The sequence below is a fragment of the Nyctibius grandis genome, chromosome 9 (assembly GCF_013368605.1).
Source record: "Nyctibius grandis isolate bNycGra1 chromosome 9, bNycGra1.pri, whole genome shotgun sequence".
In the NCBI taxonomy this organism is placed as follows: Eukaryota; Metazoa; Chordata; class Aves; order Nyctibiiformes; family Nyctibiidae; genus Nyctibius; species Nyctibius grandis.
Genome location: NC_090666.1, coordinates 15,255,706 through 15,272,654, shown reverse-complemented (window position 1 = coordinate 15,272,654; position 16,949 = coordinate 15,255,706). Strand labels below are relative to the sequence as shown.

Below are 16,949 nucleotides of genomic sequence, written 5' to 3'. Positions count from 1 at the left end.
TGTCTCTTGCATCAGAAGCACTAGGAAGAAGGGCACTACCCTAACAAGACTACAATCCAATTTTGAAACAAAACCACCCACTACATAAACTGCATAGTCTGAAAGACTTGGATGAGACAGGATAGGTTCAGCACATCAGCACCCTCCACTTTGACAAGCTTTTTGTAGACATCATGGGAAACAGAACTTTTAAGGAAGATAAGAAGGTTGTTTTGTGGATACTTGCCAAGAGCAGAATGCTTGTCTTTTCCACTGACGCACAAATACGTAAATTAAACAGAAGTGCTTGAATTGTTTTTATGTTTATGACAGAAGACTTAAAGCTGTTGAAGTAAAGAAATACTTGCTTGAAAGAAGAATGTTTGTGCTTTTTTTAAAATGTGCTCTGGTCTAGCCATCAGTGTGGGATTTCTTTCCTCTGTTTACTTTCATATACTACAGAAACAGCCATTTACCTTTTCTAGGAAATATATTCTATGTAGATGGAAAAGATCTGTATAGATCATAAAAAAATCTCCTCCTGTGAAGTAGGATAACAGAAGGTGTTGCACTGAATATTGTTATATTGTTGTTTTTCAGTTTAATTTTTAGTGAAAAGTTATTTCTGAAAAGGATGACAGGAGGAAGAATGAGGAGTAGATAGGGCAGCTGGAGTCTGAGGCAGATGTGTTGCACTCCTTCAATGTTTCTTCATTTCATGTGTGTTCACACAATGCACTGTCCTGAACTTGGAGAAGAAGAAACCTGGAATCACCAGAAGAGACACAAAATGGGTTTAAATTAACTTCTCTTCCCTGCTTGCCAGAGGCTTTACATTGTTGCTGACCTCCCCAGGGAATTCAGGAGGTAACTTTCAATGCCCTCTAGCCCTGTCTCACTTTGATGACTTTTCCTTTCTGTGTTAAAAATCGTTATAAAATGCTCAGGATGAATTTGTAGACACTAGACTTCCAGGATTTCAACTGCAGCATTCAGCAGTGTTTTCAGTTGCTCATTCTCATCACTTGTCAGAGATGTGAGTAGATACAGTTGTCCCCATTTTACAGATTGACAGATGGAGGAGTTGAAACACTCAGAGGTGGAATGACTAGCTGGAGTCACACAATACATAAACCGCTATCACCCAGGAGACAGTGGTGCTCTTGCCTCGCTTGGGTGGTGTTTTGACTGCACTAGAGTCAAGAGTTTTACTGTTTATTTTAATAGGTTCACAATTTCTCCCCCTAATTCACACTCCATCCAGTTTTGGCACCCTTATGTTTGGCATGAAACCGCTTCATCTAAAATTGCACCACCTAGTCCTCAGAGGGCAGTTCTGGCATGTGGCTGTGATCCAAGCATAGGAGAGCCCACCCAGTCCTGTTTGTCTAGAGGCATGCCTCCTGGGAGACTGGGAGGTGGGAAACGGGTGCAGAAGTTATAAAGGTATTTGGAAACAAGTGAAATAAATCCTTCAAAAGCTCATTAATCTTTAACTTTCCTTCAGTTTGCCTTTTGAATAGTTGCTGTGTACCTATTGTATGGGTGAGAGGCAGGTCTTAAAAACCAGTAACCTTGCTGCCTAATACTTATTGTACTTTTTCATCTTCATCATTACAGTTTGTTTCTCAAGAAGTAAATAATTCCAGGTAAATATACTATTAAAGACATTGATACTAAGAAACCAGTAGTTCTCATGAGAAACAATGAAAAAAATGCTTTATTCTTTTGTAGGTTAAAAAAATGCAGCAGCAGAGAAACCCGTGACAATGCTGGCTTGAGATTCCTTATGACAACTGTAGTCACACCTCCATCAGAATATCGGGAATGCTCACAGCAGAGTTAGCATTTTCTAACATTTTATTCAATGCATAAGTGTAGTTATAGCAGCTGTTTCATTGTAGCAGGGAAGTAGAAAAATGACAGGAAAATAAGACATCATTAGCCGTGTTCTGGGTTTTTTTGTGCACTGGTCGTAGTCTGTTTCAATATTCTTTTTCCGTTTGACATTCACAGTGAAGTATCATTTTTGGTAATGGCTGAATCATTTTGTGTTAAAAGGACGGACATTTACAGTTTGTCAAAGAAACATTGTAGAAGTGTTAATAATGCAATTTCAATTTAACTTTCTAAAATAAATTTGCTACAATGATTGCATTTGAGAATTTAAAGGGGCACATTTTCCTGTTTATGCTATTAATACATGTAGATTACTAAAGAAAAGCAATTTTAGAATGTATTTTAAAATACAGCTTAGTCTTCACATTGTATTACATTTAAAGAATATAGATTTTAAAACAGTCATCATTACTCTGAATATTTTGATAGTAGCCCATTTGCTGACAGTATTCAAAGCATTTTACAAAGGTAGAAATTATTAGTATTCCTCTCTCCAAAAAGGGGAAAATGAAGCACAGTGTGATTACATGATTTGTGCAAGGTTATGCAGTCAGAAAAAAAAGAATAAAACTGACCTGTCTTAATCACTGGTCCTGACAATTTCTACAAGTCTATTTTGCTTGGTTTAGTTAGTTAAATATAGATTACAGGTGCTGTAGTTCTGTGAAACTCAGAAGATTTTTAAAATGTGGTTAATTCCTGGTTCTGCGGAAGTTCCCCAGTTTTGCAGACATCCTTGTGGCTGTGTGTTCCTCCGTCCATACCTTGCCCTGCTTCCCATTTTTACTGTTTGTGGATGTTTCTTAAGAAAGTATATGGTTGTCTTTTGTGAGCGTGGGTGGTTTGAAGATGCTTTGGTAATACAATTTTAGACTATCTAGACTGGCTACAGGTCCTTTTAATACTTGGATTATTTGGTAAACATAGATGAAGAGCAGAAACAAGAGCTCTTTCTGGTTAATTTGTTAATTGCAAAGTGTTGCTAAGTCACCTACAGACCGGGCATGAGGTCAGTCATTGTCAGTTTTGGACTTTTCCAGTTAGGAGACGTGAACAGGCACTTTGCTCTTTGGCTGCCAGTACTGTTGTGAGGAGAGTGGTAGGGAGCACAGGTTGGTTCTCTCAGCTGCTACATACATTTGTGGGGAGATAGTGAAGAGGGGACTGAAACGTTTCCAGCATGGTAGTGATGATTGTATTCCTATTTCCACTTTTCTTGTCTTCTGGAGGAGCGTGGTGAGGTTTCTCTGACTGTGGTCTGGGTTGGATAGATCTCAGTCCTGGTAACGTGTCCCAGCCATCGGAAGTCCCTGTGACAGGGAGTCTGTGCCAAGGTTTCTTACGGACTGTGCACCCTGGGGGGTTGGTTAGAGGTCATGACATAGGTTGTTTTCTGATGACAAGTGTTGGTCGGTGTATCAGCATATTCTACATCGGGCTACTCTAGAGATCCAGTGTAGGCTAATAGATCACAGAAATTGCTACAATATTGGTTACAAATTTTGACAAAAATGCTTTTCAAAAGACCTTTTTACGACAGGATCTTTGGCCAGCCACTTCTCTGATGTTTTTCAATGAGCTGCAACAAGTGTATTGTTTTACCTGCAGCATCCTAGCAGAGATGGCTGGTGCAGTCTGCACAGACACACTCTTTCTCTGCAGATGGAAAGACGACCAATGGAGTTGACTTTAGGATACTCTGTCCAAGACTGCTTTCCACCTGGAAATGCACTCCCACAGCTATGATACTGTATGCTCAGCTTTATCCCTGCTATATGGTTATTCTGTAGTGCTGGAAATACTGATTTGTATTGGAAAAAGAGTCATATCTACAAAAGCTCCTCATCTTTGGAATTCTCATCTATGCCTTTGGTCTGAAGTAGCTCAGATAGATGACATGTTACAAAAAAGGCAACTTTTTGGAAGTGGATATATGGATTTGAGAAAGAATGATAATAGAAGAGGGAGGTGGTGTGTGGGAGAGCTGTGGGGACTTCTGCTAATTGTCAGCTGTATTTTACTGGCTGGCTATACTTTCAGCAATGTTGTAGGAATGTTTTTGTGTATGTTTTATTTCCTCCCATTTGAACTAGGTAGGGCACTGATAGCCTTTGAGGAGATCTACAGAAGGATATTCAAACATATCAGTCATAAATGGCAGTCATCAGTAGTCATTTGGGACCAGCAGGAGCTAGAGATGCTCTGTTTTCTGAAATACACTTACGAGAATCAGTTGTAATGGGCCTGACTCAAAACCCATTGAGACAATTAGGGACTTCCCAGTGATTTCAGTGGGATTTGGTTCAGGCCTTAAATCACCAATAGCAGTAAATACTGAGAGTGTAAAACAAACAGACCTCTTAGTGATGTGTCTGTTGCTGCTGTCACCTTTGGACTTGTGTGGCTTTTGTCCTTTGTTTCTTCTGGATCCCTTGCCAGCCAGCAGGAAAACAGATGTCACTTGCGGTTCTTCCAGTGCCCCAGTTGGAAATAAAGGGATCAACACTAGTGCACAGGTTTATCTGATCACCCTGGTAACCTCACATGCCATGCTTAACTCCAGTAAATACAGAAACTTGTTCTGTGTTCAGAGATGAGCTGCACTGAGGTCATGGGAAAAACATGATTCATTGGGTTTTGTTTTATTTCATCGTAGTTCTTTGTAATACACATTTCCTATGTTAACATTTGAGAGTAGTAAGTTAGATCCCCTCCGTCATTTGATTCCGTAGATCCAAATTGCTGTAGATCTAAAGCATTCGTTCATATGTAAAGGCTCAGAAGAAACATCCCTTTACAGCTGTTTAACAAGGGGAATAGAAAAATGTATTTTTATAAGAGATGTTCTTGGCTTTTATTTAGCAGATTCAAATAACTTGACAAATACAGACCTCATGTTAGGTCTCTGTTATTGTTGTTCATTATATTATTTATTTGTTTGCATATGGCTTGCTCAGTGATGTAAGAAGCACAGAAATAAAGGCAGCCCGTGCCCTATAGTTTGTAATCTAAGGCCTATTTCTCCAGAGATTAAATGTGTGCATAAAATTATACACATGAATAGTCCCATTTAAATTTATGGTATTGCTCTCATGCATAAATATTTGAATCTTCAAAGGAATGAAGGCTAAAATTGTTACTTTCTCTGCTTCACCGCAGTTTAAATAGGGAGTTTTGTGATTGGCTTCATGTAGGGTTTGTTTGAATGTCCCAAATGTGAATCCATAAATGTACAGATACAGAGTTTGTCAATGTCCCATTTTATCACAGTTTCTCAGGATCATTTTCTGCTTCCCCCTACCACCACCTGCAGCTTTCCCTTCTCTACCCTCCAGACCCATATGCACCTTCTCCCCTATGGGGGGGATCAGCAGATCATAGTAAACTGTCTGTGTATGCATGAGTTGGAAAAGGGCACGATGTAGCTAAAGCTCAAGATGGTATTGCTGTGTTGCTTTATCTCATCCTAAAGGAAAACTAAGAGCAGGTACACTTGTCACTGCTGTGGCCAGGTGATGGGTAATAATTTGTGAACTCTTCTAATTGGCTTGCATATTTGAGCTCTTCACCTGATAACTTTTCCCTTATTCAGAAGTCCTGAAAAATGTGATCATCAAGTAGCTGCAGTCATACAGCTCCATGCAACTTGTATGTACTTTAGAAACATTAATTCTTCAAAGATAACCAGAATGTGTTAAGAAGGTAATTAAACACTGCTCACTCTCTACTGTTTTATAGGGAGAGCTGCTTCTTTCTTTTGAAGTGCTTTCTAAGCATCCCTTACTGGGAGAGCCAAGATTGTAAAGGCTTGCAAAGCATTTCTTGGACTGACGGGAAGTTGTTGCAGGAACACTGTGTCTCCTGTTAACTAATTGATGTTACATTTCTAAGCCTTTGAAGCGTGACTTGCCTTTCTATAGCAAACTCAGTCCAAACTGTGTGGTTCCATTTGTTGCATTTCATCTCATTGCTAGTGCAGCCAGAGTTCATTGCACTAGCTTTGAAAGACTGTAACTTTCAGGGGACTCTTTGCTGGGCATGTCTTTTGGATGGCAGCAACGTTGTTCCTCAATAGGAGTGACTGCCTTGCTTTCCTGAGTCCGGGCTTGCCGTTCTGGGGGTTGTATTACTGATCATCTCTTTAAGCACCACCTTGTGGTTGAACTAATTTTAGACATGTAAAGGTGTCCTCAGAAACTGCACAGTGCCACATAGCGAGGCCTCCATCTAGTCCATCCCTGCGCCCCATGCGCAATTCACTATAGCCGTGTCACTCCTGATGGATACCTTATGTATCCTTACAGATACCTTATGTATCCTCCCAAGCCTCCGAAAATGGAGGAACCATACCTCCCTGGCAATCTGTGCCAGTATTCACTGTCCACACTGTTAGAAAAGCTTCACTGATGTCTAACTTGACTCTTTCTTACACCAATTTAAACTGTTTATTTCCTGGTCTCTGCAAGATGGACTAGGTCACTTCTTTCCAAAGCCTTTTAAATCTGAAGACTTTTTTATCACACTTCTGCTAACACTTGCCTTTTCCTTAGCTGAACAACTTTGATTATTTATGTTGTGCTTTCTGATTATTTTTGTTGCTCTCCTCTAAATTCTGTCCAGTTGGTTTAGATGCTTTTGAAGTAAAGTGGGCAAATGAGACACAGTGCTTTAGCTTAGGTCTTCTCTAGGCTGACTAAAGCAGAACTGCGTTATGTATCTAATCTGTTACTACATCCCACTACAGTATTTGTTGCTTTCACACAAGTATGGCATTGCTTTCTCAGTTCTGTTTAATATCTGTTATAAACCTTATTTCTTTTTCTGTGAAACTGCTCTAAGACCTGCTTTGCAGAACCAAGTCACGTACTTTACTCTTTTCTTTTTCCTTCACCAGCCCCTTTGTGACCCAGGTCTCTGCAAGTGGCCGGCGTGCTCTTGCATTTCAGAGAGCGGCTGTAAAAGGGTTGCCAGCCAGGCCCGATGATAGTTTAGAAAAGACAGATAGTGGGAGCAGAGCTTTTTCTTCATTCCTGTTTCTTGTGCTATGCTGTAAGGTAGAAGAGAGCTGAATAGAAGAAGGTGCTGAAGGTGGAGAGAGTTGCTGTGGTGAGGGACTGAATGGTGGAGGCAGCCACATGCAGGGGAATGCTGTTGTGCCCACTGCGGGTCAAGAGCAGCAGGCGGAAGAGCTAGCTGTGCCCACATAGCCTCAGATCTGGTGTGGTGTTTGGCCATTGCACACTTCATCAGTACTTTAGAAAGTTTAACATCCATTTGTTTATCCATCTTCACGTGTCTTGTCACTGTTTGTCTTTAGGCTGTCTTCAGAGAGCTTTTTCTACTCACATCCCCTGGGCAGAGCTTGGACTTAAACATCATTCTTTGTTTTTACAGCTTCTTTGTTATTTTTTTTTGTTTTAGCCTTTATTTTATTTTACTGCTCAACCTTTAAAAATGTATTTCATTTCATTTTATTTTTCAGACACCTCTTATTGAACCTCACATCCCTCACCGTACTACTAAAACCATTGCACAGGTAATAGGACATAGGCATGCTGTAGAACCAGGCTGCTAGACAAATGGAAATAACTCCTATTTCCAACAGTGTGATGAGTATCAGCTGAAGAGGTGCTTTCTGTTAGATGTGATAAGTATGTGAGACTTAAAATCACGAATATATACTATACTGCTCTGCAAAAGTAAGCATCTGTGCAAGGACTTTTAATTTAGGGAAGAGAGAACTTGTGTTTTGTTTTGCAGAAGGCAGTACAGAGATTGCGGGAAGTTTAAAATCTGTGTGTCTTGGTCCCTTTTTTTTCTCCACCAACACCAAGGTTCCTTCAGAAAAGATCCTCAGAGCTGGAAAGATTTTGCGGAATACAATTCTGTCTCGAGCCCCTCACATGATAAGAGATCGTAAATACCATCTGAAGACTTACAGGTGTGTGAGCTGATTGTATAGAGGTCTCTGAATTTTTATGCCTGCCATCCTCTTGATTTGTGATTTATGCCTTACTGTACTTGCAGGTCTCAAAAGGTCTGAAATTATTCTGTGGTGCTATTTGAATCTGGATGTTATGCAGTCTTTAATGGGCCTGGTAAATCTTTACTGAAGTAATTTGACTGGAAATTGAGTCCATGATTGTGAACAGACCATTCACATACAAAAACTTCCAAAGTTAATAGCATAGTTAGCTGGAATATTCTGTGCAATATCAAGTTAAAATGTAGATTCTGTTCTTTTCATATATCAGTAAGAGATAATAGGAAAGCTCATTAATATATTACGTTACTATACTGATTGCTACAGTGGTATTGCTCAGTGTGGAGTTCTGAAAATTCACCTGGTGAGAAATTCCTTATGTAGATTTTCTGTTCTATTTAAAATTATTTTTTTCAGCGTATCGCCAGGCTTTCTTATCTTCCTGCTGGTGGCAGCACTGTCTTGCTGAAGTGGGTTAACAATGGCAGTTTTAGAATAGGAATCTGACTTCAAGGAGTCAGGATCTATCTCCTGTTGGCTTAAGAAACAATCAATTTGTTTTAGTGTCTAATGTTTAAATCCAATACCTAATGCATTATTCAGAGTATATTTAAATAAAAATTGGTTTAAAATCTCTGAGTATGTCTTTTTCTAAAAAGTAAATCAATACGTTGCTGATCTGTTTTTGAGATAAGTGAATTGATTTTCCATATTTCAGTCCAAAATGTATTTAATATGATGCAAGGTATTTGGAGCTTGTGAGTTGATCTGATAATATATCATGATATGACACTGCTCATTGTTCTAGAAGAACAAAAGAGCATGTATGACAAATGAAGACCAATGGTGGTCCAAACAACTGCACCATTTTATCTTATACATAACTGGGAAAACCTCTTACTGTTCTGTCCTTAGGTTTTTTAAATATGGAATGCCAAAATTTAGGTTGGATCCAGGTGAGGGAAAGTTTTGTCATCAAAATGGGATTTTAATTGGAAGAGTATTATTTAAGCTAAATGTCAGCAATTCCAGTATTATCTATTTCCTTGATCTCTGAAAGTGATGCAAGAAGTGTGGAGCTACGAGAGCCTGTCTAGAAGGACTAGACAGCTTCCTCTCTGTTCTGTGTGTGATCAGTTATAGATTTGTAAGTTTTTGATCACATTGCTGATTTGCTTCTGTTCTGCTGAGCTAGGGAGTGTTATGACAAAGAATTTTACTTAGTGACCACGTGGCTTTTTGTTTTTTTCCCCCGTTTTGGGTGTTCTCCAGAACTTGAGGCCTGCTGTTGTCTGCCTCTGGCTCAGTCAGCAGCTGCGAGGTGACCAGCACCTAGCACGAGAGAGCCTCAGAAACACCGCAGACCTACAAACCAATGTCCTCAAATATAGTGGCCAGAGTTTGGTTGCAAATGGAGGAACACCCTCATAACTCTCACTCTTCCTTCAGAGGCTGTTCTCATTGGCAAAGCTTTTACAGTGTTAGATGATTGTTCTCATGCAGGATTCTGAAAAGCATGAGGCTTTTGCTATCCCATGGTATACAGAGAGGGTTTCCTTTGAAATCTGGGTTGGAGGTTGTTGTGCTGGCACAACAGGTTTTGTGCCAGGTGGCACAGGGTCAGTCTGATCCTCTGAACTTTGCATTTCCCAAAACACTTGTTCTGCTGAGGTGGTCCTCTCAAAACTGAACACCTTCACTGGTGTTCAAGCATATATGCATAAATGGTGACGTGTTTTCTGCAGGGAGATTTGACTAAGGTTATGCAGAGTTTAAGATACCACTGTTCTTGGCAGACACTGTGTGTGATCTCTCTCTTGGTTAGCTCCCTTTTCATTTCTATCTATTTATTTGTCCTTCAGGCAATGCTGTGTGGGGACAGAACTAGTTGACTGGATGATGCAGCAAAGCCCTTGTGTCCATTCACGAACCCAGGCTGTTGGCATGTGGCAAGTATTGCTGGAAGAAGGTGTTCTTAACCATGGTAAGATAAAGAAAATCAGCATCTTTACTAAAACATGGGCAATGTGTGACATCAGTACCTCTGTAGATCTCTTTCATGAAACAGAAAGGGATCGTGAGCCCAAAAGAAATGCTGCAGAGCAACCTGTTCATTCGTAAGTGCAAGTGCAACACACAGACAATATTACATGAATCTTGCTACCAATATACCTTTTTAACTTACGAGAATATTGAAAAGTAAATGAACAATTTATAATGATAACTCTAATTATACTTATGAGTACAATGGCTTGTGATTATATTGCAAGAGCTGTTTAGCACTCAGGCCAAAACCAAGAGATGTATTACCATACACAAAACTGATCTTCATCAAAGATTTGAAGCCTTTGGAAGTGAATGTGAGCATTTGTGTTTGCTCAGATCTATAATTTTTGAATGATATTCAGTGGTTTTGGAATGTTTCCCAAATTCAGCACTCCAAATATTACAGTGTAGAGAGCTGGGATTTTATGTTAGTTTTCTGACTGTATTTTACATTGACTTTCAGTTTCCATTTGGCAGGATTTACTTGGTAACAGGATATTATAGCCCTCAAAAGGGTAGCTTTCTAAAGCAATATTCATATTTGAGGCTTTGCTTGTACAGTTTTATTAAGTTCAGAAGAGACAGCTCCATTACAGTACACTTCCATTTATCCTGTGTTGTGCTTCCCATATCCCAGGGAGAAATTTCCACGCTGAAAAGACAGATTGTTTTCACCACTTCCTTACCCTAAGGGCTCTAGCTTTAGTTCCTGCCAAATATTCCCTTGAACTCCCAGGGGCAAGCTGTTGCAAGCTGCATCACAGTATCCAACTCAACACGTCACTCTGACTTGCTTGGAAGACCAAGGGTTTGTCCTTGACCATATCATAGTCTCTCTTTAGAAGTTTTCTCTTCGTAGTCTTTCCATTAAGTTCTTCCACCAGGACACAGGTCAATGAACTTGCCCCTGGGATTATATCTTGGTTATGTACATTTCTGGTACATCAGAAAGAGTTTAGATGCTTTTGTTACCTTTTAACCCTGTCTGAAATGTGCAGGGCAAGGAGTTCATGCTAGAGAACACTTCTTAGAAATTCATGATGTAACCGTTTCCCCAGTGTGAATTGTTTGCTTAAATGAAATGGTTTGAAACAATCAGAACAAAACCAGATCTAATAAGAATAACACACACACACTTATGTTTACACACCCGCAACACACATATATAGAAGCCTTTTGGAAAGTATTTGTAGCACACAATTCAAAAGTGTACCCTTCAAGCTACATAATTTGGACATATGTGAGAAATAAAGGAGTTTCATACTCTTGCAGTTTCTCTGTAGCTTTCTTTCCCTTCTTAACTAATATATCCATGACATATATGATGCTACACAGATTTCTACAAGGTTAACTTTAATGAGGAGAGCTTAGTGTTTGATATGTTATGTTGTTTTCAGTGGATCAGGAACACCACTTTCAAGACAAATACTTATTTTATCGATTTTTGGATGATGAGTGTGAAGATGCCCCATTGCCAACCGAGGAAGAGAAAAAGGAGTGTGATGAGGAGCTACAGGACACTATGCTGCTTCTGTCTCAGATTGGGCCAGATGCTCACATGAGGATGATTCTCAGAAAACCGTAAGCAGATTAATGAGTTAGTATTGTACATGGGCCTGCCTTGTGACATAGAAACAAGAGAAATCTACATTTATTATCAGGCATCCTTTGGCCAGTTATTTCACTTCAGTGCCAGTTTGTTCAACCTCTAAAGTTTCTAAGTCCATATTAAGTCATTTCCAGTCCTTATTAATGTTTATACGTTGAACTGTGTGTTGAGAATAACCATCAAAGGCCATCAATGCCATCATACTCACCTTGAGGAAAATGCTGCATTATGAGTTTTTATTTCATTTCTGAGTCTTCACAAAAGTAAGTTGCAGGTAATAGAAGAGTCCTGCTCCATTAACACTTTCTGTGTAGACGTGCCATTCAATTAACTATTCTGCTTTCAGTTATTGTGAGTGAGTAGGGTAGTAGGATGGCAGCACAGCCTTTCAGTTATAGTTATCAGTGGCAGCCATTAATTTGATTCATCCTTGGTAGGACTTTATTGAATTAAGATAGGCTGGACTTGGCCTGTTGCAGTTTGCTAGCAAGGTGTGAAATGTGGCACTGTGGGTTTATTTATCCATTATAAAATCAATACATTAAAAAAAATGCTTTCTGTACCTCGGCCACAGAGGATGTCTGCCTAACCTTTTCATAGCTATCAGATCCTGTCTTCTCACTCATCGGTTGGCTAACCATCCTTTCAGCAGTACATTCTGTTCACACTGAAAACTGTGCTAAAGGCCTTTTTTTTCATAGGCAGCTTTATAGTGACTTCAAAGCAACCAATATAAACTCTGTTTGACCCTCCATGGAAGGCAACCTCTTCATTATGCAGGTAGTGTTTAGGGGCCACTGAAGACATATTTTACTGCTAATTAAGCTCACTGAGAATAATGAATTACTTAAGGTCATCTTCACTGAAGATTTACTTGTAAGGGTCAGTTCAAGAAAGATAAGTACACAAAGCTGGATCCTGCTCCTTTGAGGCCATTGGCGAAGTTTGTCTTTGCTATGGGATAGGACTGGGCCCTGCCTACAGTGTGAGAACATTTTCTATAGTAAAAATGTTTTGAATCCACTTGACACAAGTGCTTGCTCCTGTTCTCTTTCCATCTGTATCCTTTCCCTGCTCTGTTCTTGTCCCTGTGTTGTCTGTTTAGATTGTAAACTCCTTTAGATGGCACTTTTCAAAAAACTTGCTAAAAGCATTGAGTTTCAAAAAGTGCCGTCAGATACATGTGCTTATAAAAATGGGTAACACTGCTGTGCAGCAATAGTTTTAAAAGTATAAATTCTCTTTCCATTGTTTATTAGAGGTCTAGTCAAACACAACCAAAGGAGCACTCCCTGTCACACAAAATACATAGACAAACCAGACTGGGAGCATGATGCTTCCATAAACCCTTATGGTGTCAGGGAAGTGAGGTGTTTTCTCCTCACAGAGTTGTCCTGTGCATTCTTCACTGAGGAGCAAAAGTGGGCTTCTTGCACCCACGAGCAGGCATGAGGAGTTAGCAGTGCTATGTGTGCTGTGACCCTGCACCTCTGCACATCTCCTTTGCCTCAGGCTGACTGAGCAGGCTGGCTCTTGGAGAATTGCCCCCTTAGGTTATCATAGTTTTTGGCTGCCTATTACATTTGCTTTCCATCATGACTTTCAGAGCAGCCAGTGTCAGTTTACCCTGGCAGGATCAATGTTGATTATCATCCACACTCCTTGCAGAGAGCTGAAAGGCTGGAGTGATGCTGTGGAAAGTACTGCTTCGACCACTCTGTGTCGTCACTTGCACAGCATCACCTACAAGAATATTCATAGGAGATTTTTCATGCAATATAGCGAGGGGAAAGAGGTTTTCTCAAGACTGACAGCCATCTGACATCTTTCCCTGTCCCTATCCCTGAAAGTGCTTATTTTTGCCGCCCTTTGCTCATGGAAACGAGTTTTTACTGTCAGGCACCATAGTAACTACTGTTCTGGCATTCAGTTTACATGCGTTATGATTTTGTTAGTTGAAAATTCACCCTGGGCTCTGCTGTATCAAAGCTGTTAAAATCTCCATGAATCCTGAGAGTCCTGCTAGTTTTGACTAGACACCATTACAGCTGCCAAAAGTTCAAGGAATTGTCAGGGCTTCGGAGACACTGGCTCTAACTGACCTGAGCAGGACCCACAATTTTGAAACCAACAGAGCTGCATTTTATAATAGTCACCATTTCCGGAGAGGTTGCAGAACTCAGATAATTACCCTGAAAGAAATAAGACAATATTCTTTGATGAGAAGATTACTTTGAGAATTTGATTGTATAATGAAGCTGTTGCTTTGAAAGGTACTTTCTATTGTTCAAAATCTGAAAATCTCTAGCAAAAAGTGTCACTTGTTTTGACAGCCGACTTAAAAAATTCTCTGTTTATTACATTAACTGCAGCATTTTAACTGTCAAACTGTGAAAGAATGTTCTATAGTTTAAAAAACAGAATAGAGCTCAGGGAAATTTTTGGCAGGCTCTTGTTTCTATTGGGTGTTTTTTTTTCTCCTTTGGAAACACATACACTGTGAATGTGAAAATAGCTTTTTGTGAAGCAGCAAACACAGCTCTCTGCTCCTTACAATGCCTGGAGCACAGGTGCAGACCTTGAGCAAGTCCCTGAAAAAAATATTGTGGAATTAACACAGCTCTTCCTTACACGTGTTTCAATCCTTCAGTATGAAAATACATCCTGAAAACATTTAGTTGTTTTTATTTTATTTTGATGGTGTTCAGATATAGCTAACTTGATGGTACATCCTAATTAAATAGGATGCTATAATACAAGGCTAAACACAATAATAACAGGAATCTTTAAAGGGAGAATGATATTAATCAGAACAGTATTTAACTCAGATGATGTTATGGATTATATTCTTTTTTAATACTCTAGGCTACAGTAAGTTAGCAGTATGACTGAAACAATAACTCTGTGTTATATATTCCTGGTGACTTCACTCAGCAAATTTTTTTCTCAGTACAAAGTGTGTTTGGTTCCACATGTGATCAGTAATCAAATTTTAGTGTCACTTGCAGAAGTAAGCTCAACAGCATGCTAGGGAGAGGAAGCAAAACCAAATCTAAACATGGTAAACAGCACAAAATATATATGTAATAAAATAACAATTTAATTACTGCTAAGAATCTATAGCTTCTTGAAGGTCTTGTAAAAATTAAGCAAGATATATTTATTCTCTTGTTCTTAAAATTTTTTTATTTACATATTCCACCCAGCTGTTAGTAGTAAGAACCATACTAGATTTTTCTATAAAGACTATATTAAGTTGCATAGTCCTTGGTGGAGTTCCCTGCCAACGACATGTAATAAACCAAGTGTTATTCCTAGGACAGGAAATACAGATTTTCTTTTCACATATCAGTTCACTGACATTTACAGGTATTGTATGTGGTAAATGGTATTTATGGAGTTAATCTAGGAGCACTGACTAAAGTACAAAGATTACATAATTGGCTCCGTGCTAGAGTAAGTGAACATGCATTCACTTTCACACTCAGACACAGGTACTGGGTAAAATTATTCATGTCTCCTATATATTCTTTATGGTACTTGAAGACAAAATTTGTACAGTGGAAATATATGCTTATTTGACGTATAATCACAGTGTTGTGGGGCCTCTGATCTTTTCCCTTGTTCTTATTATTTGAGAATTTTCTGGTTAGCTGTGTGATAAAAATAATCAATGATAATGCTTGTATGTACATGGTTTATCAATGACAAAGTACTATGTTATTGTCAACATCCTAGTCACAGAGAAGCTGAATGTCTCTGACCTTGATAAATTCTCCAAACACTGAATAGCTTTTATTGATCAGTTAATATCACCTGAGTTCTCCTGTCCATTAATGTGTATCCTTGTTCTCTACCTATTCCATTTATTATCCTGTCTATAACCAGCTATTGCTGTTAGAATGTGTCCCCTGCAGAAACTAGGTCTTTACACAGCAGGATCCTGCAAATCAACATCGGTGGGTAACCACGCAGGTTTTACAGAAACAGTGCTGCCTAATATCTCTCCAAGTGACATCTGCAGAAGCAGAAGTAAAAACTGGGCACATCCACTATAGATTGTGAGTTCTCCCAATGTGCTAACACAGGAGGCAAACAGACATACTGAAAGAAGAGGGTACTCTTTTGTCTTGATAGAGATCTGATGTAGTAAGACATCATCCTTTTATATTTTAATTTCATGTAGGTATTAATCATTGTTAATTTGTTACACTGTGTTTTCCATTTTCCAAGACATGCTGGGTTTGCAAGCATGTAATAAAATTAAAGTGGTTACTTCCTATGGGAAGCATTATTTGTTAAAATCCCTACTTTGTGTTTCTTAAATCTCCAGTGGAAGGTAGCTAGTACTGACTTAGCTTTATTCTGTACTTAATTGAGCTGCTACTGCCCCACATAAATCACTAGGAGTGGCAGCCTTATAATGTCAAGCCAGATTTAGAAAGAGTAAAGAGTATTTTGAGTCACTAGAGGGCATAGCAGTACCAAAACAGTTTCTGTTTCTCTCTTAACAGTTTATTCCATTCTGTGTGAGAAAATAATAATTTCATCCAAAATGTTTTTTGTCAAAATTGGTCTTTAATCTGGGTAATGATAAATGCATGTCATTGGGAAGTGAAGAACAGGTGAAGAATAGAGCTTGCTTAGTAGAGATGTCAGTTGTCCTTATGTTTTCTATGACTTCTTCAGTACTTCCTTCATCCAAAAGAAGTCTCCATCCAACTTCTTTTGCAAAAAGATGCAATATAACTTCAGAGTGACATGGTTGCTGGGTACTCCCTCTACCTCACACATGATTTAGACAGAGTGTTGAACCAAGAGGTGATTAGGCAGAAAACCTGTAGAGCACTATATTTCTTTATACAACATTCCTGATTCTCTAGATGCTAGAATCCCCTGTAATATTGACATTTTAGGAGGAAAACTTCTATCAGAAAGGTTCGTTGTGACATTTCTTTTAGGGCTGTCCAAAGATTCAACTGTGCTGTTAATTCTTTGGACACCACACATTGCAGGCAGTGGGGTTTGGAACTGTGCACTAGCCTGTTCTTAATGCGAGCACGTAAACCTCCTCCTTTGAAACTCCTGCCCCTGGACTGCACTTCCTGTATCCCATTTCCTCACATCTTAAATTTATCCTCTCTCCCTTCTTATGACTAGGTTGCTCTTTTCTTCTGTTCTTGGCCCATTGATTTAATTACTTGTATTCTGCTTTTCACAAATCTAAACCATATTCTTTGAAAGGACTCTGTCCTATAAAAGTAACTTGGGATAATGCTTTAAAGGATTTTTTCTCTATATGTGCATGGAACTCCAATGTGTTATCTGAAATTACATCACAGGAGAATTTGTCCTTTTAGAAAATAAAGTTGTATTAGACACTTTAACTGAAGAGAATCTTGTGAGTGGGAAAAAGATTAGGAGTTACTCACA

The 16,949-nt window shown here is 39.1% G+C and overlaps 1 protein-coding gene across 1 annotated transcript in view; it reads left to right on the top strand.

The window, feature by feature from the left end:
- Window positions 1-16,949, top strand: part of RAPGEF4 (Rap guanine nucleotide exchange factor 4) — a 159,295-nt gene that overhangs the window by 98,031 nt on the left and 44,315 nt on the right. Inside the window, exons 7-10 of the mRNA XM_068407340.1 lie at window positions 7,361-7,414; window positions 7,713-7,819; window positions 9,724-9,845; window positions 11,305-11,488. Coding sequence (XP_068263441.1) covers window positions 7,361-7,414; window positions 7,713-7,819; window positions 9,724-9,845; window positions 11,305-11,488 — 467 coding nt within the window. The remainder of the gene's footprint in view (window positions 1-7,360; window positions 7,415-7,712; window positions 7,820-9,723; window positions 9,846-11,304; window positions 11,489-16,949) is intronic.